Raw genomic sequence first — 24,589 nt, 5'->3', positions numbered from 1 at the left:
TCACGAGACGGAGCTACCTGCCGCTATGATCACCCTCCTATGGTGTGTGATGGAGGGTAAGGACCTATACTTGCCATGCTTTATTCGGTACTACATGGCCAGGGTCTACGTCTGAGGCACTCTCCCCTTTCTATATCTGATTACACAGCTTGGCCGTCGAGCTGACGTGCCTTGGGAGGATGCTGATGAGAAGCCACCTGCTGCAGAATGCAAGAAAATTATCCCTCACAGCAGGAACTTTCTGGCTTTGGGCTAAAGACCTCCATTCCTCACTCCTACTGATGAGACAGCCACACCATCTGCCGGCCCCTCTTCCTCTACAGCTACCCCTGCTACCACCACTACACCTCCACCTGCCTCAGAGCCAGTTTATCACTTAGTGCACCACCTGTTTCGGCAGTTAAACCAGATGGAGCGCCGCAACCGGCGGCGATACGAGAGATCTGAGCGTCGCAGCAAGCGATGCTATGAGCACCTGAAGCTGATGATTCGTTCTGGCAGCGACATCCCCTCCGAGCCTGACACTCCATCAGAGCCATCTGAGGAGGAGGCGGATGATCACGAGGCAGAGACCCGTCCACAGAGAGAGGCTGCACAGGCAGGCATAGAGCAGGCTACATCACATCAGAGGAGGCCCCACATCAGATTCAGGCTACAGACCCAGAGATCCCTATTGAGTCAGCACCTCCTCTGCAGCAGGCAGATCCTCAGACCACCACCATAGAGACCCCAGCTACCCATCCTTCCGATGATGACACCCCTTCACACCTTGCTTGAGTGAGCATCAGGGACGATGCTTCATATTAAGTGTGGGGAGGTCGCCATCTCTGACGTATATTTTTTTTGGTGAACCACTACAGACTCTTTTTACTTTATTATTTTTCTGTATTGTTCTCTTTATTTTTATTTTTATTTTTATTTTTATTTTTTCAGTACTTATACATTGCTATTTTCATGTATTTCTACTATATTTCTATATTTTGCATTTTAGTTCATATTTTAGATAGTAGTTTAGTTGCAATTCTAACTTATTAGTTATAGAAAGTATGGATTAATTAGTATAGTTTACCCTTTTTAGCATAAGATAACTTAGTTTAAATTAAAAATATAAAAAGGAAGTAAACTAGAGACTTGAACAGAATAAAAACAACCCACACCTTGTCTATATAGCATTACATGTTAGTTAGTTAACAACATTTCATCAAGGAGAAACACTAGAACTTTAAAGCCACCTTAAGATTTACATTGAGAATAATGGGAACTCTTAATTTTTACTTGCTTGACATATACAACTGATATATGATTTTTGAGTTAGAGAATACACAGCCTGTGAGTTTGGAGCTTAATTGCATGGTTACACTTAAATGATAATATTTTATTCCTGTGTGTTCCGCCCTTCTTATTTATTCTGGTGTTCTTTACTTTGTTTTAATCTATATGTCTGATTGTAGAATATAGATACATACCAAGAAAGTGATTGAGGCCATTGTTTGATTCTAGCTCACTATTCCCAAATCAGCCTACCTTTTACGTCACCCTTGTCAGCCCCCTTGAGCCTTTAATTCCCCTCTTGTTTTATAACCACATTACTAGGCTTAAGCAGAAAAACAAAATAAAAATACCAAGTTGAATCCTTGGTTAGCTTAAGATAGAAAGTGTGTATTGTTTAAGTGTGGGAAACCTATTGGGAATATGGATGATAAAAACAAAGGGTAGAAAGTTAAAAAGAATAAAATACTTCAAAATAAAAATTTTGGGAAGCATGCTCATGTGAAATCAAAATAATTGAATTACCATGTGTATTAAAAAAAAATTCAGTATTTGAGTAAAGGGGATACAAAAGAATTCTCCAAATGTAAAATAAAGCAAATGCACATAGGACAAAATTAAAACTAATGCATGAGCATGTAACATAAAAAGTGGGAAAAATATGGGAAAATAGGTAAAGAAACTTTGCTTTACAAAATATATATCTTAGACTAATCAGGGATTCACTTATTAGCTCACTTAGCCTTATACATATACCCTTACCTTTACCTTGGCCCCATTACAACCTTAATTAAAAGACCTCATGATTTTTGTATGCCTATATTCTATAATTGTTGATTAGTTAGATGAAGAACAAAGTTATAGAAAGTAAGGATAAAAAGGAGAATAGAGTGATTAACACAATAAACACTGAGTGACTAGAGAGTAAACACAAAATCCAGTGAGGGTTCAATAGCTCATCAACATATATCTCTGCTTAAATTATTAATTGTCTTGCAAAATTGTAAAATGTTTTTCTCTCCCATCTCAATTGTAAAGGTACTTTATCACTATCTAAGGTTTGGCTATATATAAGATTCCTTGAGAATGTAAATTAATTCAACTATATGTAAGTTTTATATACAAGTGAATATAAAAATTAGAATTGCATGATTCATTTAGGTAGTTGCATTTAGAATAGATTGCATTGCATGAGATTTCACCACTTCAACCTTACCTTACTCTTTATCTTGGATTTAGCATGAGGACATGCTATTGTTTAAGTGTGGAGAGGTTGATAAACCCATATTTTATGATATATTTTATGCCTAATTTAAGTGATTTATTCAATCCTTCACTCACTTATTCATATAAATTGCATGGTTTTACTTTCCCTTCCTTATTATGTGATGTATGTGAAAAACATGTTTCCTATGCTTTAAAAGTAATTATTTTAATTATCCTTTATTTCCATTCGATGCCGTGATTCGTGTGTTGAGTAGTTTCAGATCTTCTAAGGCAGGAATGATTTAAAGGATGAAAAGGAGACATACAAAAATGGAAGGAAAGCACAAAAAGGAGTTTTTGAAGAAACTGGCAGTGACGCGATCGCATGGATGACACGGCCGCATGCCAGCACGAAATGGTAGTGACGCGACCGCGCGCCTTAAGCGAAACACATATGACGCGGACGCATGACTGAAGCGACCGCGTGGCAAGGAAAACTCCAATTGACGCGACCGTGTGACCCACGCAGACGCGTGACAGAGGCCACGCACCAGAAAGTATAGAAAACGCTCCCATCGATTTCTGAAGCCCTTTTTGGCCCAAATCCAAGTCCAGAAGGCACAGATCAGAGGTTATGAAGTGAGGGAATGCATCCATTCAGAGGAGAGTCTCCAATTAGTTACTTTTGATGAATTAGATGTAGTTTTGAGGGAGAGGTTCTCTCCTCTCTCTTTTAGGATTTAGGATTAGGATTTCTTTGCTTTCAGGATTATCTTTTTATCAGGTTCAACATTCCTTTTTATTTATTTTTTTAATTTAATTTATGAATTCTTCTATGTTACAGATTATTCTTTGAATTAATGTTATTTGAGGTATTTCAGTTTATTATTACTTTTTTTTATTTATGTTATTGTTGCTTCCAATCTGAAGACATTTTTATTCCAGTAGATTTACTTTTCCCCTTTGGTCTTGGTTAAGAAATCAGTAACTCAGGAGTTATCAAACTCAACATGATCGATAATTGCTATCTTTGCTAATTGAATTGAACTTCAATAATCCCAATCTTTCCTTAGGGATTAACTAGGATTTGAAGATCAGACTAATTAGTCACTTGACCTTTCTTTGTTTTAAGTAAAGGCTAACTAAGTGGAATTAAGATTCAATCTTCATCATCATTGATAAGGATAACTCGGATAGGACTTCTAATTTCTCATACCTTGCCAAAAGTTTATTTTACAGTTATTTATTTATTTTACAGTCTTTTACTTATTTTAATTGCAATTCAAATCACTTGTTCCTCATCTTCAAAACCCTGATTTACAATCTTCATAACCAATAATAAGAACATACTTTCCTGCAGTTCCTTGAGAAGACGACCCGAGGTTTAAATACTTCGGTTATCAATTTTTAAGGGGTTTGTTACTTGTGACAACCGAAACGTTTGTACGAAGAGATTTCTGTTGGTTTAGAAACTATATCTACAACGCGACAATTTTTATAAAATTCTTTACTAGCAAAAATCCTAACGTCAATAAGTTTCCCCATCGGAAGGAAAGACTATTCTTAAATGCACAGAGGGCGTTGCCCCCTTGCTTAATTCTTTTCTTGACTCAACTGAAAGTTTTTTATTCTAATTGAAACTTTTTCTTCCTCCTCTTCCTCGAGGAAAACCCCTGGCACGACCTCGATAATAAGCATATTAATTTCAAGAAGGTGCTCGATGCCCCTACTGAGGATTACGCCGATATAAATGATCACATTTCTGGAATTCCTGACAATTCCTGATCCACTAGACACTTATAGCCTGAGAACGGCTTAAGGGTGTATTTACATTCTCTTGAGGGGTCTTCGAACTAGAGCCTTCTATACGCCTGAGTGGTTGCTTTTGACGGGCCTGTTCTTCCCTATGAGCCAACTCTTTCTTCATCCTTTCTTTTTCAAAGATTGCTGCTGCTTCAGCATCAAAAATAGCGTTACACCGTGGACACAGAGATACCTCCCGGTCTTTGATCTTCTGCTGAACTAAGAAGTCCAGCAAACTGTCCCCTGTTCTAGGGTATACTGATCTGACCTGTGACTCAAAATCATTGAGAGCCACATCAAAATCGTAGGACATGCCCACCATGTTTACTCCAAAGCAAAGTTCAACATAATTGGCCTCAACTTCGAAGGGATCTATATCAACCTTCATTTCTTTTTTGCCATCATCGAATTTCAATCACCCCTCCATTATCGCCTCTTGAATCAAGTCCCTGAAACGGACACAACTATTAGTCGAATGACTTGTTGCTTGATGAAACTTACAATAAGACTTTCCTTTTAAATCTTTCACAGAAAGCAAGGTTCTACCCTCAGGTAAAATTAACTTTTTATCTTTAAGCAATACATCAAAAATCTTATCAGATTTTGAAATATCAAAACTATATTTTTCCCACTTTTTAGTTTTGAATCATTCGACTTTTCATTACTTGGCAACTTCTTCAACAAAGAACAAACATAAGGAGGGCCTTCTTAAGTTCGGCCAAATCGATTTCTGTTTCGAAATCGAATTCTTCTTCGGAAGACTTCATTGTTACATAAGCAACCTTTTCTTTTCGAGTAAAAGGTTTACTCTTCGATCTCTGTTCACTCCTGTATTTCTCTTTTTCTCTTTTCATAAGTTCGGTCTGTCGAACCTTTTCAGCCAGATGGGCCAAATCGGGAGTATAGACATTAAGCAATTTTCTACGCATATAAAATCCCAAGTCCATAATTGCTATTTTCACTATCTCATTCTCAGGTAATGACACATAGCATCTACTTCTAGAATTTTTGAAACGTATTAAATAATCATCAATGGTCTCACCATCTTCATGTTTCAAAGCCACTAAATCAGTAACTGCTACGTTCATTTCACCTCGATAGAACTGAGCGTGAAAGGCAGTTTTTAACTGATTCCATATTGTAATCGAACTTGGTCTAAGATTCAAAAACCAAGTAAATGCATTCTTTGTCAATGATGAAGGAAAAAATTTTATTTTTAAATTTTTATCATTAGCTAGATTCCCAATTTCGACCAAATAACGAGCAACATGTTCAGTAGTTGATTCTCCAACTTCACCAGCAAATTTTGTTGTTATTTTTGGGATTTTCACCCCTCTTAACACTTCAGCCATTTGAACCACTTGGGGAAAAGTGGACACAAAATGTGGTTGATTCATAAAACCAACATTTAGCCCAACCCGATTTAGCACTTCTTCAATAATCCTAGTAACTTGATAGCGATCACCACGCAATCCGGCTAGATAGTCATCAGCATTTTCACCTCGGGGAACCACGTGAGGATTTTCTCGATTCGGAATCTGGTTTTCATTTTGAAAAATATTTTCCATTACTTCGTTATTTCCCCTGGCATTATGCCTCTTACCTTCATCATAATCAACGATTCGAGTAATCCTCTCAACTTGTCTAACAAGACACTCGAATCTTGATTCATGATCAGCCATCATGGGATTCAGAATTGTAGTCATTTGCTGAGTCAATAAATTGACCAAGTCATGATGACTCTCCTCTACTTGTTGTCGATATACTGCCATCAAATTCGCAGCATTCGAAGTATAGCCCACATGATAATCACAAGAATACTCGGAATGCTATGGGTTTTGAACATTATTCGCTCTATTTACATTCCTAAAATGGACAGGCGGCATAAAACCACCCACCGGTGGGTATAACCAGGAGGAAGAACATAAGGAGGCCAACCAGCGGTTAACGGAGGTTGATATGGTGGCACAGGACCACGTGGACGAGTATTACGTCCAATATTTCCAGTTTGGATAGTCGTAACGACTATACTTTCAGTCCCAATTGCACCTTCCGAACGTGAAGACACGTCAGCTTGTTGCATGGAAATCGGTATGCTATCATTGGTGGATGAACCACCATTCACATTTGATAACTCATCAGTCATGTGAATGATCTTTCCACTTCGTAATCGCATACACTTACAATTACTGGGAAAGGATTCATTTGACACACTTTGATTTAAAACTGTCCCACTGGGCGTGCCAATTTGTTTTGTCAATTTTTAGCAAATCAATGGTGGTTCGATATCTATTGATTTGGGAGCGAAACCTACTCCTCTGTGCGGGTACCAGTTTTTTAGAAGTGCATCAAAAGCGTCTTCGATTAGACCAATTTTGAAAAATAACATAAAGTAAATCTACGAATTATTCAAAAGAACTTAAAATTTAAAGTTCTGAAATGCAAATAGATAATAAAATAGAAAAGTTTGTAAAGAAATTAAAGGAAAACAATAAGATGCCTTCGATTGGATCCAAGGACTTCAATATGAAAACTTAAAGGCAAAAGTATAAATTGAACCTCGAAAGTAAAGAAAAATTAATAAATAAACTTAATTGAAATGTTAAGTTTACATGAAAAATAAATTGAAAGAAAGAAGAAGATGGAAGGAACCCTACAGAAAATGTAACTCGATTGCAAACTCAGGGATTCACTGGGATGTGAGAGTGTTAGAGTGTTTTACTGAGTAAAAGTTCCAACCCTTATTCACTAAGAATTCCTAGTATTTATAGGCTAATCTTACATAACTTCCAATTAATTTACAATTAATTATAATTAAATATGGCATTTCAAATTTTGAAGCGCATTCTCTCTTGGTAACCGTTTTCGCCGCATAATTGAAGACATTCTCCATGATCTCCTCGTGCAATAAAAGCCATTAACTTTCCACTTCCACAACTAATCGATCAGCTCTTTCGAAGGCCTTAGTTAATTCTTCGAATCGAATCTCCAACTCGATTTGGCTTACTTCGATCAACAAAACAATCGAAATCCACATCAGCACCAATTACCTCCAACTTCAGACTTACAAGCGTACCTTCTCGAGAAACCATATTCACCTCATCTCGATTCAACTCCATGTTATCGAAAATATTTTTTCGATCAACACTCATCATAAATCATTTTAGGATCTAACTATTCATATTTGTACATAAATAATTCTAGAATGTCATGATTTATGTGCTAAATTTTCAAACTCATTAATTTTGATATATAACAAATAGATAAAAAAAAGGATTAGGATTATACCAAGGTTGCGAGAACCGAACCGGTCACTAAACCAGTGAAGTGACTGGTTCAATGGTTTAAAGGTTCAATCGGGGTTCAACCGGAGTTCAACCGGTATAATTAAATATAAAATAAATTTATTAAAAATTTAACATATAATTTTAAATATTTAAATTCAATTATTTTTACACTAATAAAAATTTAAAATTTTATAATTTCACATCATAAATTGTCTATACTTTATAATTAAGTTCACAGACAACTTCAACCATCAATCTTTATAACTAATAAAAATCAAAATGTATTTAAATGACAGAAATAATGTTCAACTACAAGCAATTATTCCAATTTCATAAAAATTATAAAAACAATAAGAATTATAATGTTCTACAATAGCAATATTATATTGTTGAATAGTATTGCTTGTGATGTTCTCTTTCTCGTTCTCCTACAAATTTTCAAACCACATCAATTGGAAAAATCAGTACAAAAACAAAGAACAACAACAAATAAACTAAATATTCATAATCATAAATGTTATAAACTAAGAGTTACTATTATTATTATCCACTTAGATTGAGAATTTCACTAACATTAAAACCAGAAACTTTGACAAACCCAATACAAAGGGACTTGCTTTGAATTTTCAAAATTTTCAACATCAATTGGAAAAATCAGTACAAAAACAAAGAACAACAACAAATAAACTAAATATTCATAATCATAAATGTTATAAACTAAGAGTTACTATTATTATTATCCACTTAGATTGAGAATTTCACTAACATTAAAACCAGAAACTTTGACAAACCCAGTACAAAGGGACTTGATTGGAATTTTCAATACAAAAAAAAATTGAAACTCTTTCCAGCATACTTCAAAGTTCAAAGAAGTGTATAAATTTGAACAAAAAATGTACAAGAAATAAATATAATTTGTGCTATTGAAAGATGAGAAATGATGAAAAACAATTTTACCATACCACCATCAACAATTCAGAATCAGACAAAATCAGCAACCAAAATTAACAACTCAGAATTAGAAAAACCAACATAAACAACTTAGAATTAACATAAACAACTCAGAATCGGAAAAAATTCTAGCATTAACAATGTTCATCAACAACACAGAATTAGAAAAATCAACGGCCAATAACTCAAAAATCAGAATAAATAAAATTAACAAAATAACCAAAAATAAATTGACGTAGTAGTGCTTACCGGTGGCGAGGGAGGAAGGTGACGGCGCGGCGAATACTCCATAGCCGATCAAAAAGAGACGTCGCAGTGAGAGAGAGAGAGAGAGAGAGACAAAAAGAGCTCGGAGCCTCGGATAGAGAAAACTCGAAGAGAGAGATGGGCACCAACCACTCGAGCAGAGACGACGACGGAGAAGCCCTTCGCGGCGGCGTCGCCAACAGTTCCGAGCAAGCACTTGACGTCGAGGAGAAGAGGATCGGGAAGTGGGCAGACCTTCCATGAGTGACGACGGCACCCAAATCTATCTCTGCCAGCGGTGACAACACCGTCTATCAGAAGAGAAGAGCTCGACGATGGGATGGGGTTGGGTTCCTACCATCGTTAGGGTTTTCCTAGAGAGAGAGAAAGAGAAAGGGGCAGGGGTAGGTGAGGGGTTCTGATTTCTGGACGTTTAATTTTTTTTTTAATTTTTATATATATTTAGGCCGATTTTTTGCAGGACGGTTCTTTACATCAACCGAAACAAATCAAAACAATAATTAAAAATTGGATCTAAGAAAATTTAACCTTAACTACCTTAATTTCTAGAGAGAAGGGAGAGCTTCTCTCTTTAGAATTCTAACATACAACATGATGAAAACTACACTATGACTACTCCCTCCATTCCGTTGTAATCCTTGGGTTCAAAAGCATCAGAAATGAGTTGGATTTAGGCCTCCTTGAGCTCAGAAAGTGCCCCTAGCATATTGCCCTTAAGTTGGTCACGTGTTTCTTGTCACGCGTACATTTGGGTCACGCTTATGCATCTTATTGCAAAATTCCTATTCACGCGTACGTGTGGGTGACGCGTGCGCGTCTCTGGCGAATCTCCTTGTCACGCGTACGCGTGAGTGACGCATGCGCGTGGCACTGAGTTAAGGCAAATCGCCATTTCTTCATAAATTCTCCATTTTTGCATGCTTTTTCTTCATTCCTTCAACCCAATCTTTGCCTTCTAATCTTGAAATCACTTAACAAACATATCAAGGCATCGAATGGAATTAAAGTGAATTTAAATTAGCGATTTAAAGGCCTAAAATGTATGTTTTCACTCTCAAGCATAAATTAGAATAAATTCACAAAACCATGCTATTTCATTGAATAAATGTGAGAAAAGTTGATAAAATCCCCTAAATTCAACACAAGATAAACCACAAAATTGGGGTTTATCAAGTTTTCAGAACAATGGTTTATACCCTGACCCAAAAAGAAAGCCAAGCCCAAAATGAATACAAGTCCACTCAAGATGTAACACCGTAATTACCCAAGGCCTTACCTCATGCCGTAAAGCAAAGGTTAATTAAAGGTCACGACAATTCTAAGACTTATACAATAATATATATAGAAAAAAATAGTAATTCTAAAAGCCCGATGAAGAAATAAGTTCAAAAACAAAGTTACAAAAGCGCAAACGTTCACACAAAGCTACAAACTCAAGGCACAAGATATAGATACAAGATAAGAAAGCGTAAATAGATATATGAGTATAATACTCATAAGGAAACTACCCGCAGCCTGCGGAGTTTAAGCCAACTAGTTATATATAGACATACAAAGTTTTGAAAGTAAAACCAACATATACAATATATCTCTCTAAAAGTAAGCCTCTAAAGCAAATATAAATACAAAAGTGAGAGTATAAAACAAAATATCCAAAAGATAATCAAAATCCTCCGCTCTGTCACCATCTCGCAACTGACCGAGGTGGGTTATGACCTGCATCTGAAAAACAACAATAGAATATGGTATGAGAATTGGAGGTTCTCAATATGGTAATAATGCCCAGTAATGTAAGATGTAAGACCCTAGGACGCCAGAGGCAATCCTAGAGCTTCATATAAACCATGAAATTCAACTTAAAGCATAACTAAATATGAATCCATTACTTTAAAACCATAATGAAATAAGGGAATCTAACATAGGGATTTTCTACTCTAACATTTACACCGCTGTCCCACAGGCTTCGCCAGCCTAACCTCCATGCGATCCCATCGCCACTGCCTATCGAGCCTCATCAATTCCAGTAGAAAATACAAGTAATAGCAATACAAGTAAAACACAAGTATAATCATGTATATCAAGTAATTCAAGAAATAATTAAGCATGTTATACAATTAGGAAAATAATGCAAGTCAGCAAAGTAAGCAAACATATAGAATATGCACATAATGAATGCCTGTTCTATTTGGCTGTGATATCACATCATCGATTCAACTGCCAACCCGACATATTCCCATGGGAATATTGCCTTTCGATCATGAATATAGCTACGCGAACTCCCCACAGATATAGTGTCGGGCACACTCCTGTGATCCGAAAGGATGCGAGTGGGATACTCTGCCACAGCCCTCACGTCTCAACGTAAGTGGGATAAACCAACCGTTCTTACGCCGCCGCCACGACCTCGACAAGCAGGATTAACCAACCGTCCTTGCCAGGCGCATAGCGTCTCAACAATCTCAGTATAAAATAGTATATCAATAGTTTTCAGAAATCATTTTCAATATTCAATAAGGCCCTCATTCCACTCCGAGTCCTAGACTCATCTCAAGCATCATTAAATCCACAACTCCACAATTTCACCATACCAATTGTCTTTACAGTACTCTACCACTTCACTCAACAAATCCACCCTCGGTACTCCAGAATTCTAAGGCTCTATCTTCTAAAAGTTTTACTTGAAATTATCTAGTTAACTTACTTATGGTATTCTCTATGTTTCAAAGCCTAAAAATGAGTTAAGACACCCTAGACAAGCTTTATGGAAGTTCACAAGCTTTCCAAGAAGGTAAAACAGTAAAAAACAAGGTTTTCATTGAAAAATAGGGCAGTGTGCATAGCATAGAGTTGTGCGTACGCACTCCAAGAAGAGTTTCTTCAAAGTGTGCACGGATAGATATGTGCAAATGCCCTTGACTGAAGTCACTTCCCAGTATGTGCGTACGGACGATGTTGTGCATACGCACAACTTGCAAATTTTGTAGGGTGTGTGTGCGCACCAGAGTGTGCGAATGCTCTCAATAGTAGGCATATCCCTGTGTGTGCGTGCGCACTAGAGTCTGCGTACGCACGTTTTCAAAATTTTACAGGGTGTGCGTGCGCACAAGGGTGTGCGTACGCAAAAGTGAAAGTATGGCCCCTGTTCAGAGCACACGCACAACAGTGTGCATGGTCACACATACCAAAAATCACAAATTCTGTAACATCACAGAATTTCAGATTTTCGACACCAACTTCCAACGATCGTATCTTTTTCTTCAAAATTTTGATTTGGCATGAAATCTACACCATTTTAAAGCTCTTTGAATTATCTTTAATTTGATACAAAATTCAATCAATTTAAAAAATTGTAGCCCAAGATATGATCTGCTAAAGTTGGCCCCGGAATCCATTTTTACCAAAAAACCTTAAAACTCAATTTTTACCAAAAATTCTCAATTCAAAAGCATTTGCTCTACCTCCAAACCAACCCTAATGTATCTAAATCATATTCATATACTCTCCAATCATTCCACAACCTATCAACATACAATTTCATCCAAAATTCTCACTTACATACCTCCAATTCCCCATTATTACAACTCAAAGCATCATTTTACTATCCTCAACATTTATCAACATCAACAAGCTTCATAATTCATTATCAACACTCAAAATCATCATTTTCAATCCCACATCATAAATCGACATCAACATTCCTCAAAATCATTCATTCATCAAAATCATCATACGTCAACACTCATTACCAACCAATTCAATCCTATCCTAAGGTATACTAGCCTAATGATGAGCGGATAATTTATACACTTTTTGGCATTGTTTTTAGGTAGTTTTTAGTATAATTTAGCTACTTTTTACTATGTTTTTATTAGTATTATGCAAAATTCACATTTCTGAACTTTACTATGAGTTTGTGTGTTTTTTTGTGATTTCAGGTATTTTCTGGCTAAAATTGAGGGACCTGAGCAAAAATTTGATTCAGAGGCTGAAAAAGGACTACAGATGCTATTGGATTCTAACCTCCCTGCACTCGAAACAAATTTTCTGGAGCTACAGAAACCCAGTTGGCGCACTCTCAATTGCGTTGGAAAGTAGACATCCAGTGCTTTCCAGCAATATATAATAGTCCATACTTTGCCCGATTTTTGACGACGCAAAATGGCGTTCAAACGCCAACTTTGCTCTATTCTGAAGTTAAACGCCAGAAACAGGTTACAAACCAGAGTTAAATGCCACAAAGAGGCTGCAACCTAGCGTTTAACTCCAAAAGAAGCCTCTACACATGCAAAGCTTCAATGCTCAGCCCAAGCACACACCAAGTGGGCCCGGAAGTGGATTTCTGTATCATTTACTTATTTTCTGTAACCCTAGTTACTAGTTTAGTATAAAAACTACTTTTAGGTAGTGTTTGGTGGAGAGACTGAGACAGAAAGACTGAGACTTAGAGACAGAGACTAAGAGACAGAGATTGAAATAAATGTCAGTATTCTATTTGGTGCAAAATGGGAGACAAGAATTAAAACAAGAATGAAACTTTAATTTAATTTGCACAAAGGGTAAAATTAGAATTAATTAATTAAAATAAAAGTATTTTAGGTATAAAATATTATTAAAGTTTTAGTCTCAATCTCTTAAAATTTCAGTCCCTTGTGTCCTTACTTTTTGGAAGTACTGAAATACTGAAATTTTGGAGATAGAGACAGAGATTTTAGTACCAATCTCTGAACCAACAAACACAATACTGAGTCTTAGTCTCTCAGTCTCTGTCTCAGTATCTCAAAACAAACGCTATCTTAGTGATTTATTTCACATCTTTGGTTCATTTTTGAGACTATCTTTGTATCACTTTTGATCTCTTGATCACGTTTAGGGGGCTGGCCATTCGTCCATGCCTGGACCATTATCGCTTATGTATTTTAAATGGTGGAGTTTCTACACCCCATAGATTAAGGTGTGGAGCTTTGCTGTTCCTCATGAATTAATGCGAAGTACTATTGTTTTTCTATTCAATTCAAGCTTATTCTTATTCCAAGATATTCACTCGCACTTCAACCTGATGAATGTGATGATCCGTGACACTCATCATCATTCTCACCTATGAACGCGTGCCTAACAACCACTTCCGTTCTATCTGCTATTGCTTGAGCGTGTATCTCTTAGCCTCTATTCCGAAAGATCGGAGTCTTCATGGTATAAGCTAGAATTATTGGTGGCCATTCCTGAGATCCAGAAAGTCTAAACCTTGTCTGTGGTATTCCGAGTAGGATCTGGGAAGGGATGACTGTGACGAGCTTCAAACTCGCGAGTGTTGGGCGTAGTGACAGACGCAAAAGGATCAATGGATCCTATTCCAACATGATCGAGAACCGACAGATGATTAGCCATGCGATGAGAGCGCATTTGGACCATTTTCACTGAGAGGACGGACAGTAGCCATTGACAACGGTGATCCCCAACATACAGCTTGCCATGGAAAGGAGTACGCATGATTGGATGAAAGCAATAAGAAAGCAGAGATTCAGAAGGAGCAAAGCATCTTCATACGCTTATCTGAAATCCCACCAATGAATTACATAAGTATTTCTATCTTATTTTCTGTTTTAATTATATTTTAATTATCAAAATCCCTTAACCATTTAAATCTGCCTGACTGAGATTTGCAAGATGACCATAGCTTTCTTCAAGCCGACAATCTCCGTGGGATCGACCCTTACTCACGTAAGGTTTATTACTTGGACGACCCAGTGCACTTGCTGGTTAGTTGTGCGGAGTTGTGAAAAAGAATTGAGATTATGAACATGCGTACCAAGTTTTTGGTGCCATTGTTAAAGATCACAATTTCGTGCACCAAGTTTTTGGCGCCGTTGACGGGGATTGTTTGAGTTTGGACAACTGACGGTTTATCTTGTTGCTCAGATTAGGTAATTTTAGTTTGTTTTTAATCTCTTTACTTCTTATTTTCGAAAAATACCAAAAAAATTTAATAAAATCATAAAAAACTAAAAATTTGATGTTTCTTGTTTGAGTCTAGTGTCAATTTCTAAGTTTGGTGTCCTGCATGTGTGTCTTTTCTTAAAAATTTTTCAAAAATAAGTTCTTGGTGTTCATCTTGACATTCAAAGTGTTCTTGGTGTTCATCTTGACATTCAAAGTGTTCTTGCATGCATCATGTGTTTTGATCTTGAATTTTCATGTTTTGAGCCATTTTTATGTTTTTCTCTCTCCTCATTAAAAATCAAAAATAAAAAAAATTATCTTTTCCTTATTTTGCTCATAATTTTTGAAAATTTGGATTGACTTAGTCAAAAATTTTAAAAAATTTAGTTACTTCTTATAAGTCAAGTCAAATTTTCAATTTAAAAATCCTGTCTTTTCAAATCTTTTTCAAAAATCAAATCTTTTTCATTTTTTCTTTCACATTTTCAAAATTTTCAAATTGATTTTCAAAATCTTTTTCTTATTTTTGTTTCATATTTTCGAATTCATTGCTAACATTTAATATTTTGATTCAAAAATTTTCAAGTTGTTACTTGCCTATTAAGAAAGGTTCAATCTTTGAATTTTAAAATCATATCTTTTAGTTTCTTGTTAGTCAAGTAATCAACATTAATTTCAAAAATCAAATCTTTTTAATTTCCTTTTCAAATCCTTTTCAAATTAAATTTCAATAATTTCAATCATATCTTTTTCAAAATCAATTTCAAATTCTTTTTTAACCTCTTATCTTTTCAAAATTGATTTTCAAATCTTTTTTCAATTAACTACCTGACTTTTTGTTTGATTTTAAATGTTTTCTATTTCAATCATATCTTTTTCAAAACCATCTAACTAATTTTCTCTCTCTAATTTTCGAAAACTCCTCCCCACTTTTTCAAAATTCCTTTTAATTAACTAATTGTTTTAAATTTTAATTTAATTTTATTTCTCTTTTTAATTTTCAAATTCTAACTAATAATTAAAATAAAAACAAAAATATTTTTCCTTTTATTTTAATTTAAATTCGAATTCTTCTCTCTCTCATCTCTTTCTATTTATTTATTTATTTACTAACACTTTTCTTCTTCTTAAAAAAAATTCGAACCCTCTCCCCCACTCTGTGGTCGAATTATTCTCTCCTCTTTTCTTCTACTCACATAAAGGAATCTCTATACTGCGACATAGAGGATTCCATACTTTCTTGTTCTTTTCTCTTTCATATGAGCAGGAACAAGGACAAAGGCATTCTTGTTGAAGTTGATCCTGAACCTGAAAGGACCTTGAAGAGGTAGACAATGGCAGCCGAAAATAACAACAATGCCAACATTGCAAGGAAGATACTTGGTGACTTCATTGCACCCTCTTCCAACTTCTATGAAAGAAGCATCTCAATTCCTGCCATTGGAGCAAACAACTTTGAGCTTAAGCCTCAATTAGTTTCTCTAACACAACAGAATTGCAAGTTTCATGGACTTCCATTGGAAGATCCTTATCAGTTCTTAGCTGAATTCTTGCAAATCTGTGACACTGTCAAGACCAATGGAGTTGATCCCGAGGTCTACAGGCTTATGCTTTTCCCTTTTGCTGTAAGAGACAGAGCTAGAACATAGTTGGATTCACAACCTAAGGAAAGCCTGAACTCTTGGAAAAAGTTGGTCAGTGCTTTCCTGGCCAAATTCTTTCCACCTCAAAAGATGAGCAAGCTTAGAGTGGAAATCCAAACCTTCAGACAAAAGGAAGGTGAATCCCTCTACGAAGCTTGGGAAAGATATAAGCAATTGATCAAAAGGTGTCCTACTGACATGCTTCCAAAATGGAGCATCATATGTATATTCTATGATGGTCTGTCTGAGTTGTCAAAAATGTCATTGGACCATTCTGTAGGAGGATCTCTTTATCTGAAAACCCCTGCAGAAGCTCAGGAACTCATTGAAATGGTTGCAAATAACCAGTTCATGTACACTTCTGAGAGGAATCCTATAAACAATGGGACGTATCAGAAGAAGGGAGTTCTTGAAATTGATACTTTGAATGCCATATTGGCTCAGAACAAAATATTGACTCAGCAAGTCAATATGATTTCTCAGAGTCTAAATGGATTGCAAGATGCATCCAACTGTACTAAAAAAACATCTTCTGAAGAAGACGTTTATGATCCTGAGAACCCTGCAATGGCAGAGGTGAATTACATGGGAGAACCCTGTGGAAACACCTATAATCCTTCATGGAGAAATCATCCAAATCTCTCATGGAAGGACCAACAGAAGCCTCAACAAGGCTTCAATAATAATAATGGTAGAAGAAACAGGTTTTGCAATAGCAAACCTTTTCCATCATCTTCTCAGCAACAGACAGAGAATTCTGAACAGAGCCATTCTGGCCTGGCAACCATAGTCTCTGATCTATCCAAGACCACACTAAGTTTCATGAATGAAACAAGGTCCTCCATTAAAAATTTGGAGGCACAGGTGGGTCAGCTGAGTAAGAAGATTACTAAAACTCCTCCCAGTACTCTCCCAAGTAATACAGAAGAAAATTCCAAGAGAGAGTGCAAGGCCATAACCATGACCAACATGGCAGAACCTGGAGAGAGTGAGGAGGACATGAGTCCTAGTGAGAAAAGCCTCACGGGACGTCTTCTGGACAGAAAGGAGTTTCCCTTTGAGGAACCAAAGGAATCTGAGGCTCATACAAAGACCATAGAGATTCCATTGAACTTCTGTCTGCCATTCATGAGCTCTGATGAATATTCTTCCTCTGAAGAGGATGAAGACATCACTGAAGAGCAAGTTAATAAATATCTAGGAGCAATCATGAAGCTGAATGCCAAGTTATTTGGTACTGAGACTTAGGAGGATGAACCCCCTCTTGTTCACCAATGAACTGAATGCATTAATGAGGCAGACATTACCTCAGAAGAAACCGGATCCCGAAAAATTCTTCATACCTTGTACCATAGACACCATGACCTTTGAGAAGGCTCTATGTGACCTGGGGTCAGGAATAAACCTCATGCCACTCTCTGTAATGGAGAAACTGGGAATCTTTGAGGTACAAGCTGCAAGAATCTCACTAGAGATGGAAGACAAATCAATGAAACAGGCTTATGGACTAGTAGAGGACGTGCTAGTGGAGGTTAAAGGCCTTTACATCCGTGCTGATTTCATAATCCTAGACACTGGGAAGGATGAGGATGAATCCATCATCCTTGGTAGACCCTTCCTAGCCACAGCAAAAGCTGTGATTGATGTTGACAGAGGAGAGTTGATCCTTCAGTTGAATAAGGACTACCTTGTATTTAAGACTCAAGGTTCTCCTTCTGTAACCATGGAGAGGAAGCATGAGAAGCTTCTCCCAATACAGAGTCAAACAAAACCCCCACATTCAAACTCTAAGTTTGGTGTTGGGAGGCCACAACCAAACTCTAAGTTTGGTGTTGAGAGGCCCCAACCCTGCTCTGATTATCTGTGAGGCTCCATGAGAGCTCACTGTCAAGCTATTGACATTAAAGAAGCGTTTATTGGGAGGCAACCCAATGTTATTTAATTATATCTATTTATTCTCCATTGTTATTTTATGTTTTCTTTAGGTTGATGATCATGTGAAGTCACAAAAACAACTGAAAAATTAAAAACTAAATGAAAAACGGCATTAAAAACAGCTCACCCTGGAGGAAGAGCTTACTGGCGTTTAAACGCCAGTAAGAAGCATCAGACTGGCGTTTAAATGCCAGTAAACGCCAGAAAGAAGCATCAAGCTGGCATTAAACGCCAGAAACAAGCTACAGTATGGCGTTTAACACCAGAAACAAGCACCAACTTGGCGTTAAACGCCAATAAAGGGAGAAAAGCTGGCGTTAAACGCCAGAAACAAGCAGCAACCTGGCGTTTAACGCCAGAAGTGCACTCTAAGGGCGTTTTACACGCCTAAATGGAGCAGGGATGATAAGTCCTTGACCCCTTAGGATCTGTGGATCCCACAGGATCCCCACCTACCCCACCTCTCTCTCTTTCTTCTTCACACCTTTTCATAACACTCTTCCCCAAATACCCTTCACCAATCACCTCCATCACCTTTACCCATCACCTCTTCACCAATCACATCCATCCACTCTTCCCCAAAAACCCCACCTACCTCCAAATTCAAAATCCTTTCCCTTCCAAACCCAACCCTAATACACGAAACCTAACCCTCCCCCCACCCCTATATAAACCCCCCACCACTCCTTCATTTTCACACATTACAACCACTACTTCTACCCCTTGGCCGAACCACATATCCCCCTCTATCTCCTCCATTTTCTTCTTCTTCTACTTCTTTCTTTCTTCCTTTGCTCAAGGACGAGCAAACTTTTTAAGTTTGGTGTGGTAAAAGCATTTATTTTTGTTTTTCCATAACCATTAATGGCACCTAAGGCCAGAGAAACCTCAAGAAAGAGGAAAGGGAAGGCAATTGCTTCCACCTTTGAGTCATGGGAGATGGAAAGATTCATCTCAAAGGTCCATCAAGACCACTTCTATGAAGTTGTGGCCAAGAAGAAGGTGATCCCTGAGGTCCCTTTCAAGCTCAAAAGGAGTGAGTATCCGGAGATCCGACATGAGATTAGAATAAGAGGATGGGAAGTTCTCTCTAATCCTATTCAACAAGTTGGAATCTTAATGGTTCAAGAGTTCTATGCAAATGCATGGATCACTAAGAACCATGATCAAAGTATGAACCCGAATCCAAAGAATTGGCTTACAATGGTTCGGGGGAAATACTTAGATTTCAGTCCGAAAAATGTAAGGTTGGTGTTCAACTTGCCAATGATGCAAGAAAATGCACGCCCCTACGCTAGAAAGGTCAACTTGGATCAAAGGTTGGACCAAGTCCTCATGGACATATGTGTGGAAGGAGCTCAATGGAAAATTGACTCAAGAGGCAAGTCGGTTCAACTAAGAAGGCTTGACCTCAAGCCAGTGGCTAGGGGATGGTTGGAGTTCATCCAACGCTTAATCATTCCCACTAGCAATCGGTCTGAAGTTGCTATAGACCGGGCTATCATGATTAGAGAGGAAGTGGAAGTTCATGAGATTATACCTTAAGAGCTCTACAAGGTGGCTGGCAAGTCTTCCACTTTGGCAAGGTTAGCCTTTCCTCACCTCATTTGTTACCTCTGCAATTCGGCTGGGATTGTCATAGAGGGAGACATCCTCATTGAAGAGGACAAGCCCATCACTAAAAAGAGGATGGAGCAAACAAGAGAGCCCACTCATGGACCTCAACAAGAGCATGAGGAAGTTCCTCATCATGAAATCCCTGAGATGCCTTAAGGGATGCACTTTCCTCCATAAAACTATTGGGAGAAAATCAATACCTCCCTATGAGAAATGAGTTCCAACATGGGACAACTAAGGGTGGAGTATCAAGAGCATTCCATTCTCCTCCATGAAATTAGAGAAGATCAAAGAGCCATGAAGGAGGAACAACAAAGGCAAGGAAGAGACATAGAGGAGCTCAAGCATTCCATTGGATCTTCAAGAGGAAGAACTAGCCGTCATCACTAAGGTAGACCCGTTCTTTAATTTCCTTGCTCTTATTTTTCTGTTTTTCGAAAATTATGCTTTATGTTGTATTTATGTTTGTGTCTTATTACATGATCACTAGTGTCTTAGTGTCTATGCCTTAAAGCTATGAATGTCCTATGAATCCATCACCTTTCTTAAATGAAAAATGTTTTTTATCACAAAAAAACAAGAAGTACATGATTTCGAATTCATCCTTGAAATTAGTTTAATTATTTTGATGTGGTGACAATACTTTTTGTTTTCTGAATGAATGCTTGAACAGTGCATATTTTTGAATTTATTGTTTATGAATGTTAAAATTGTTGGCTCTTGAAAGAATAATGAAAAAGGAGAAATATTATTGATAATATGAAAAATCATAAAATTGATTCTTGAAGCAAGAAAAAGCAGTGAAAAATAAGGCTTGCAAAAAAAAAGGCAAAAATAAAAGAAAAAAAAAAGAAAGAAAAAGAAAAAGCAAGCCGAAAAAGTCAAGAGCTCTTTAAACCAAAATGCAAGAGCAAAAAGCCAGTAACCCTTTAAACCAAAAGGCAAGGGAAACAAAAGGTCCAAGGCTTTGAGCATTAATGGATAGGAGGGCCCAAAGGAATAAAATCTTGGCCTAAGCGGCTAAACCAAGCTGTCCCTAATCATGTGCTTGTGGCGTGAAGGTGTCAAGTGAAAAGCTTGAGACTGAGCGGTTAAAGTCATGATCCAAAGCAAAAAGAGTGTGCTTAAGAACTCTGGACACCTCTAATTGGGGACTCTAGCAAAGCTGAGTCACAATCTGAAAAGGTTCACCCAGTTATGTGTCTGTAGCATTTATGTATCCGAGGTAATATTGGAAAACAAAGTTCTTCGGGCCACGGCCAAGACTCATAAAGTAGCTGTGTTCAAGAATTAACATACTGAACTAGGAGAATCAATAACACTATCTAAATTCTGAGGTCCTATAGATGCCAATCATTCTGAACTTCAAAGGATAAAGTGAGATGCCAAAACTGTTCAGAGGCAAAAAGCTACTAGTCCCGCTCATCTAATTGGAGCTAAGTTTCATTGATATTTTGGAATTTATAGTATATTCTCTTCTTTTTATTCTATTTGATTTTTAGTTGATTGGGAACAAGCAACAATTTAAGTTTGGTGTTGTGATGAGCGGATAATTTATACACTTTTTGGCATTATTTTTAGGTAGTTTTTAGCATAATTTAGCTAGTTTTTACTATGTTTTTATTAGTTTTTATGCAAAATTCACCTTTTTGGACTTTACTATGAGTTTGTGTGTTTTTCTATGATTTCAGGTATTTTCTGGCTGAAATTGAGGGACCTGAGCAAAAATCTGATTCAGAGGCTGAAAAAGGACTGCAGATGCTGTTGGATTCTGACCACCCTGCACTCGAAATGGATTTTATGGAGCTACAGAAACCCAATTGGCGCGCTCTCAATTCCATTGGAAAGTAGACATCCAGGGCTTTTCAGAAATATATAATAGTCCATACTTTGCCCGAGTTTTGACGATGCAAACTGGCGTTCAAACACCAACTTCCTGCCCTATACTGAAATTAAACGCCAGAAACAGGTTACAAACCAGAGTTAAACGCCACAAACAGGCTGCAACCTGGCGTTTAACTCCAAGAGAAGCCTCTACACATGCAAAGCTTCAATGCTCAGCCCAAGCACACACCAAGTGGGCCTGGAAGTGGATTTCTGCATCATTTACTTATTTTTTGTAACCCTATTTACTAGTTTAGTATAAAAACTACTTTTAGTGATTTATTTCACATCTTCGGATCATTTTTGAGACTATCTTTGTATCACTTTTGATCTCTTGATCACTTTTAGAGGGCTGGCCATTCGGCCATGCCTGGACCATTATCACTTATGTATTTTCAACGGTGGAGTTTCTACACCCCATAGATTAAGGTGTGGAGCTCTGCTGTTCCTCATGAATTAATGCAAAGTACTATTGTTTTTCTTTTCAATTCAAGCTTATTCTTATTCCAAGATATTCACTCGCACTTCAACCTGATGAATGTGATGATCCGTGACACTCATCATCATTCTCACCTATGAACGCGTGCCTGACAACCACTTCCATTCTATCTTCTATAGCTTGAGCGTGTATCTCTTAGCCTCCATTCCGAAAGATCGGAGTCTTCGTGGTATAAGCTAGAATTATTGGTGGCCGTTCCTGAGATCCAGAAAGTCTAAACCTTGTCTGTGGTATTCTGAGTAGGATCTGGGAAGGGATGACTGTGACGAGCTTCAAACTCGCGAGTGTTCGGCGTAGTGACAGACGCAAAAGGATCAATGGATCCTATTCCAACATGATCGAGAACTGACAGATGATTAGCCATGCGGTGACAGCATATTTAGACCATTTTCATTGAGAGGACGGACAGTAGCCATTCACAACGGTGATCCCCAACATACAGCTTGCCATGGAAAGGAGTACGCATGATTGGATGAAAGCAATAAGAAAGCAGAGATTCAGAAGGAGCAAAGCATCTTCATACGCTTATCTGAAATCCCACCAATGAATTACATAAGTATTTATATCTTATTTTTTGTTTTAATTATATTTTAATTATCAAAATCCCATAACCATTTGAATCTGCCTGACTTAGATTTGCAAGATGACCATAGTTTGCTTCAAGCCGACAATCTCCGTGGGATCGACCCTTACTCACTAAGGTTTATTACTTGGACGACCCAGTGCACTTGCTGGTTAGTTGTGCGGAGTTGTGAAAAAGAATTGTGATTATGAACGTGCGTACCAAGTTTTTGGCGCCATTGTTAAAGATCACAATTTCGTGCACCAAGTTTTTGGCGCCGTTGCCGGGGATTGTTCGAGTTTAGGCAACTGACGGTTCATCTTGTCTCAAATTATGTAATTTTATTTTGTTTTTAAGCTCTTTACTTCTTATTTTCGAAAAATACCAAAAAAATTTAATAAAATCATAAAAAACCAAAAATTTGATGTTTCTTGTTTGAGTCTAGTGTCAATTTCTAAGTTTGATGTCCTGCATGTGTGTCTTTTCTTAAAAATTTTTCAAAAATAAGTTCTTGGTGTTCATCTTGACATTCAAAGTGTTCTTGGTGTTCATCTTGACATTCAAAGCGTTCTTACATGCATCATGTGTTTTGATCTTGAATTTTCATGTTTTGAGCCATTTTTATGTTTTCTCTCTCCTCATTAAAAATAAAAAATAAAAAAAATTATCTTTTCCTTATTTTGCTCATAATTTTTGAAAATTTTGATTGACTTAGTCAAAAATTTTTAAAAATTTAGTTACTTCTTATAAGTCAAGTCAAATTTTCAATTTAAAAATCCTATCTTTTCAAATCTTTTTCAAAAATCAAATCTTTTTCATTTTTTTTTCACATTTTCGAAAATTTCAAATTGATTTTCAAAATCTTTTTCTTATTTTTGTTTCATATTTTCGAATTCATTACTAACATTTAATATTTTGATTCAAAAATTTTCAAGTTGTTACTTGCCTATTAAGAAAGGTTCAATCTTTGAATTTTAAAATCATATCTTTTAGTTTCTTGTTAGTAAAGTAATCAACATTAATTTCAAAAATCAAATCTTTTTAATTTCGTTTTCAAATCCTTTTCAAATTAAATTTCAATCATTTCAATCATATCTTTTTTAAAATTAATTTCAAATTCTTTTCTAACCTCTTATCTTTTCAAAATTGATTTTCAAATCTTTTTTCAATTAACTACCTGACTTTTTGTTTGATTTTAAAAGTTTTCTATTTCAATCATATCGTTTTCAAAACCACCTAACTAATTTTCTCTCTCTAATTTTCGAAAACTCCTCCCCACTTTTTCAAAATTCCTTTTAATTAACTAATTGTTTTAAATTTTAATTTAATTTTATTTCTCTTTTTAATTTTCGAATTCTAACTAATAATTAAAATAAAAAAAATATTTTTCCTTTAATTTTAATTTAAATTTGAATTCTTCTCTCTCTCATCTCTTTCTATTTATTTATTTATTTTTATTTACTAACACCTCTCTTCTTCTTAAAAAAAATTCGAACCCTCTCCCCCACTCTGTGTTCGAATTGTTCTCTCTTCTTTTCTTCTAAACACCCAAAATCACAAAAATCACTCAACAACTAGAGCCAAAATTTCGAAATTCTTAAGGGCTGAAACTAGGTAGAAATTTTCGAAAAGCTTACCACAATCCTAGCTAGAATTGATGAGCTCGGCGAGAGCTTTGTGTGGCCACAAACCATTCGCAAATCGGAGCACTGTAGCTCAAGTTATGATC

The 24,589-nt window shown here is 36.6% G+C and overlaps 1 protein-coding gene across 1 annotated transcript; it reads right to left on the bottom strand.

Annotated features, from left to right (window-relative positions):
- On the bottom strand, window positions 4,956–6,050 carry LOC107620652. Its single transcript, XM_016322784.1, has one exon. The coding sequence runs from the start codon at window positions 6,048–6,050 to the stop codon at window positions 4,956–4,958; it is 1,095 nt and encodes a 364-aa protein (XP_016178270.1).

The sequence above is a fragment of the Arachis ipaensis genome, chromosome B10 (genome assembly GCF_000816755.2).
Source record: "Arachis ipaensis cultivar K30076 chromosome B10, Araip1.1, whole genome shotgun sequence".
NCBI classification, from domain to species: Eukaryota; Viridiplantae; Streptophyta; class Magnoliopsida; order Fabales; family Fabaceae; genus Arachis; species Arachis ipaensis.
This window is presented reverse-complemented; position numbering and strand designations above follow the sequence as displayed.

Bases quoted from the DNA above. Each gene is read 5' to 3' on its own strand.
- LOC107620652 (XM_016322784.1), bottom strand. From the start codon at position 6,050: ATGGCAGTATATCGACAACAAGTAGAGGAGAGTCATCATGACTTGGTC.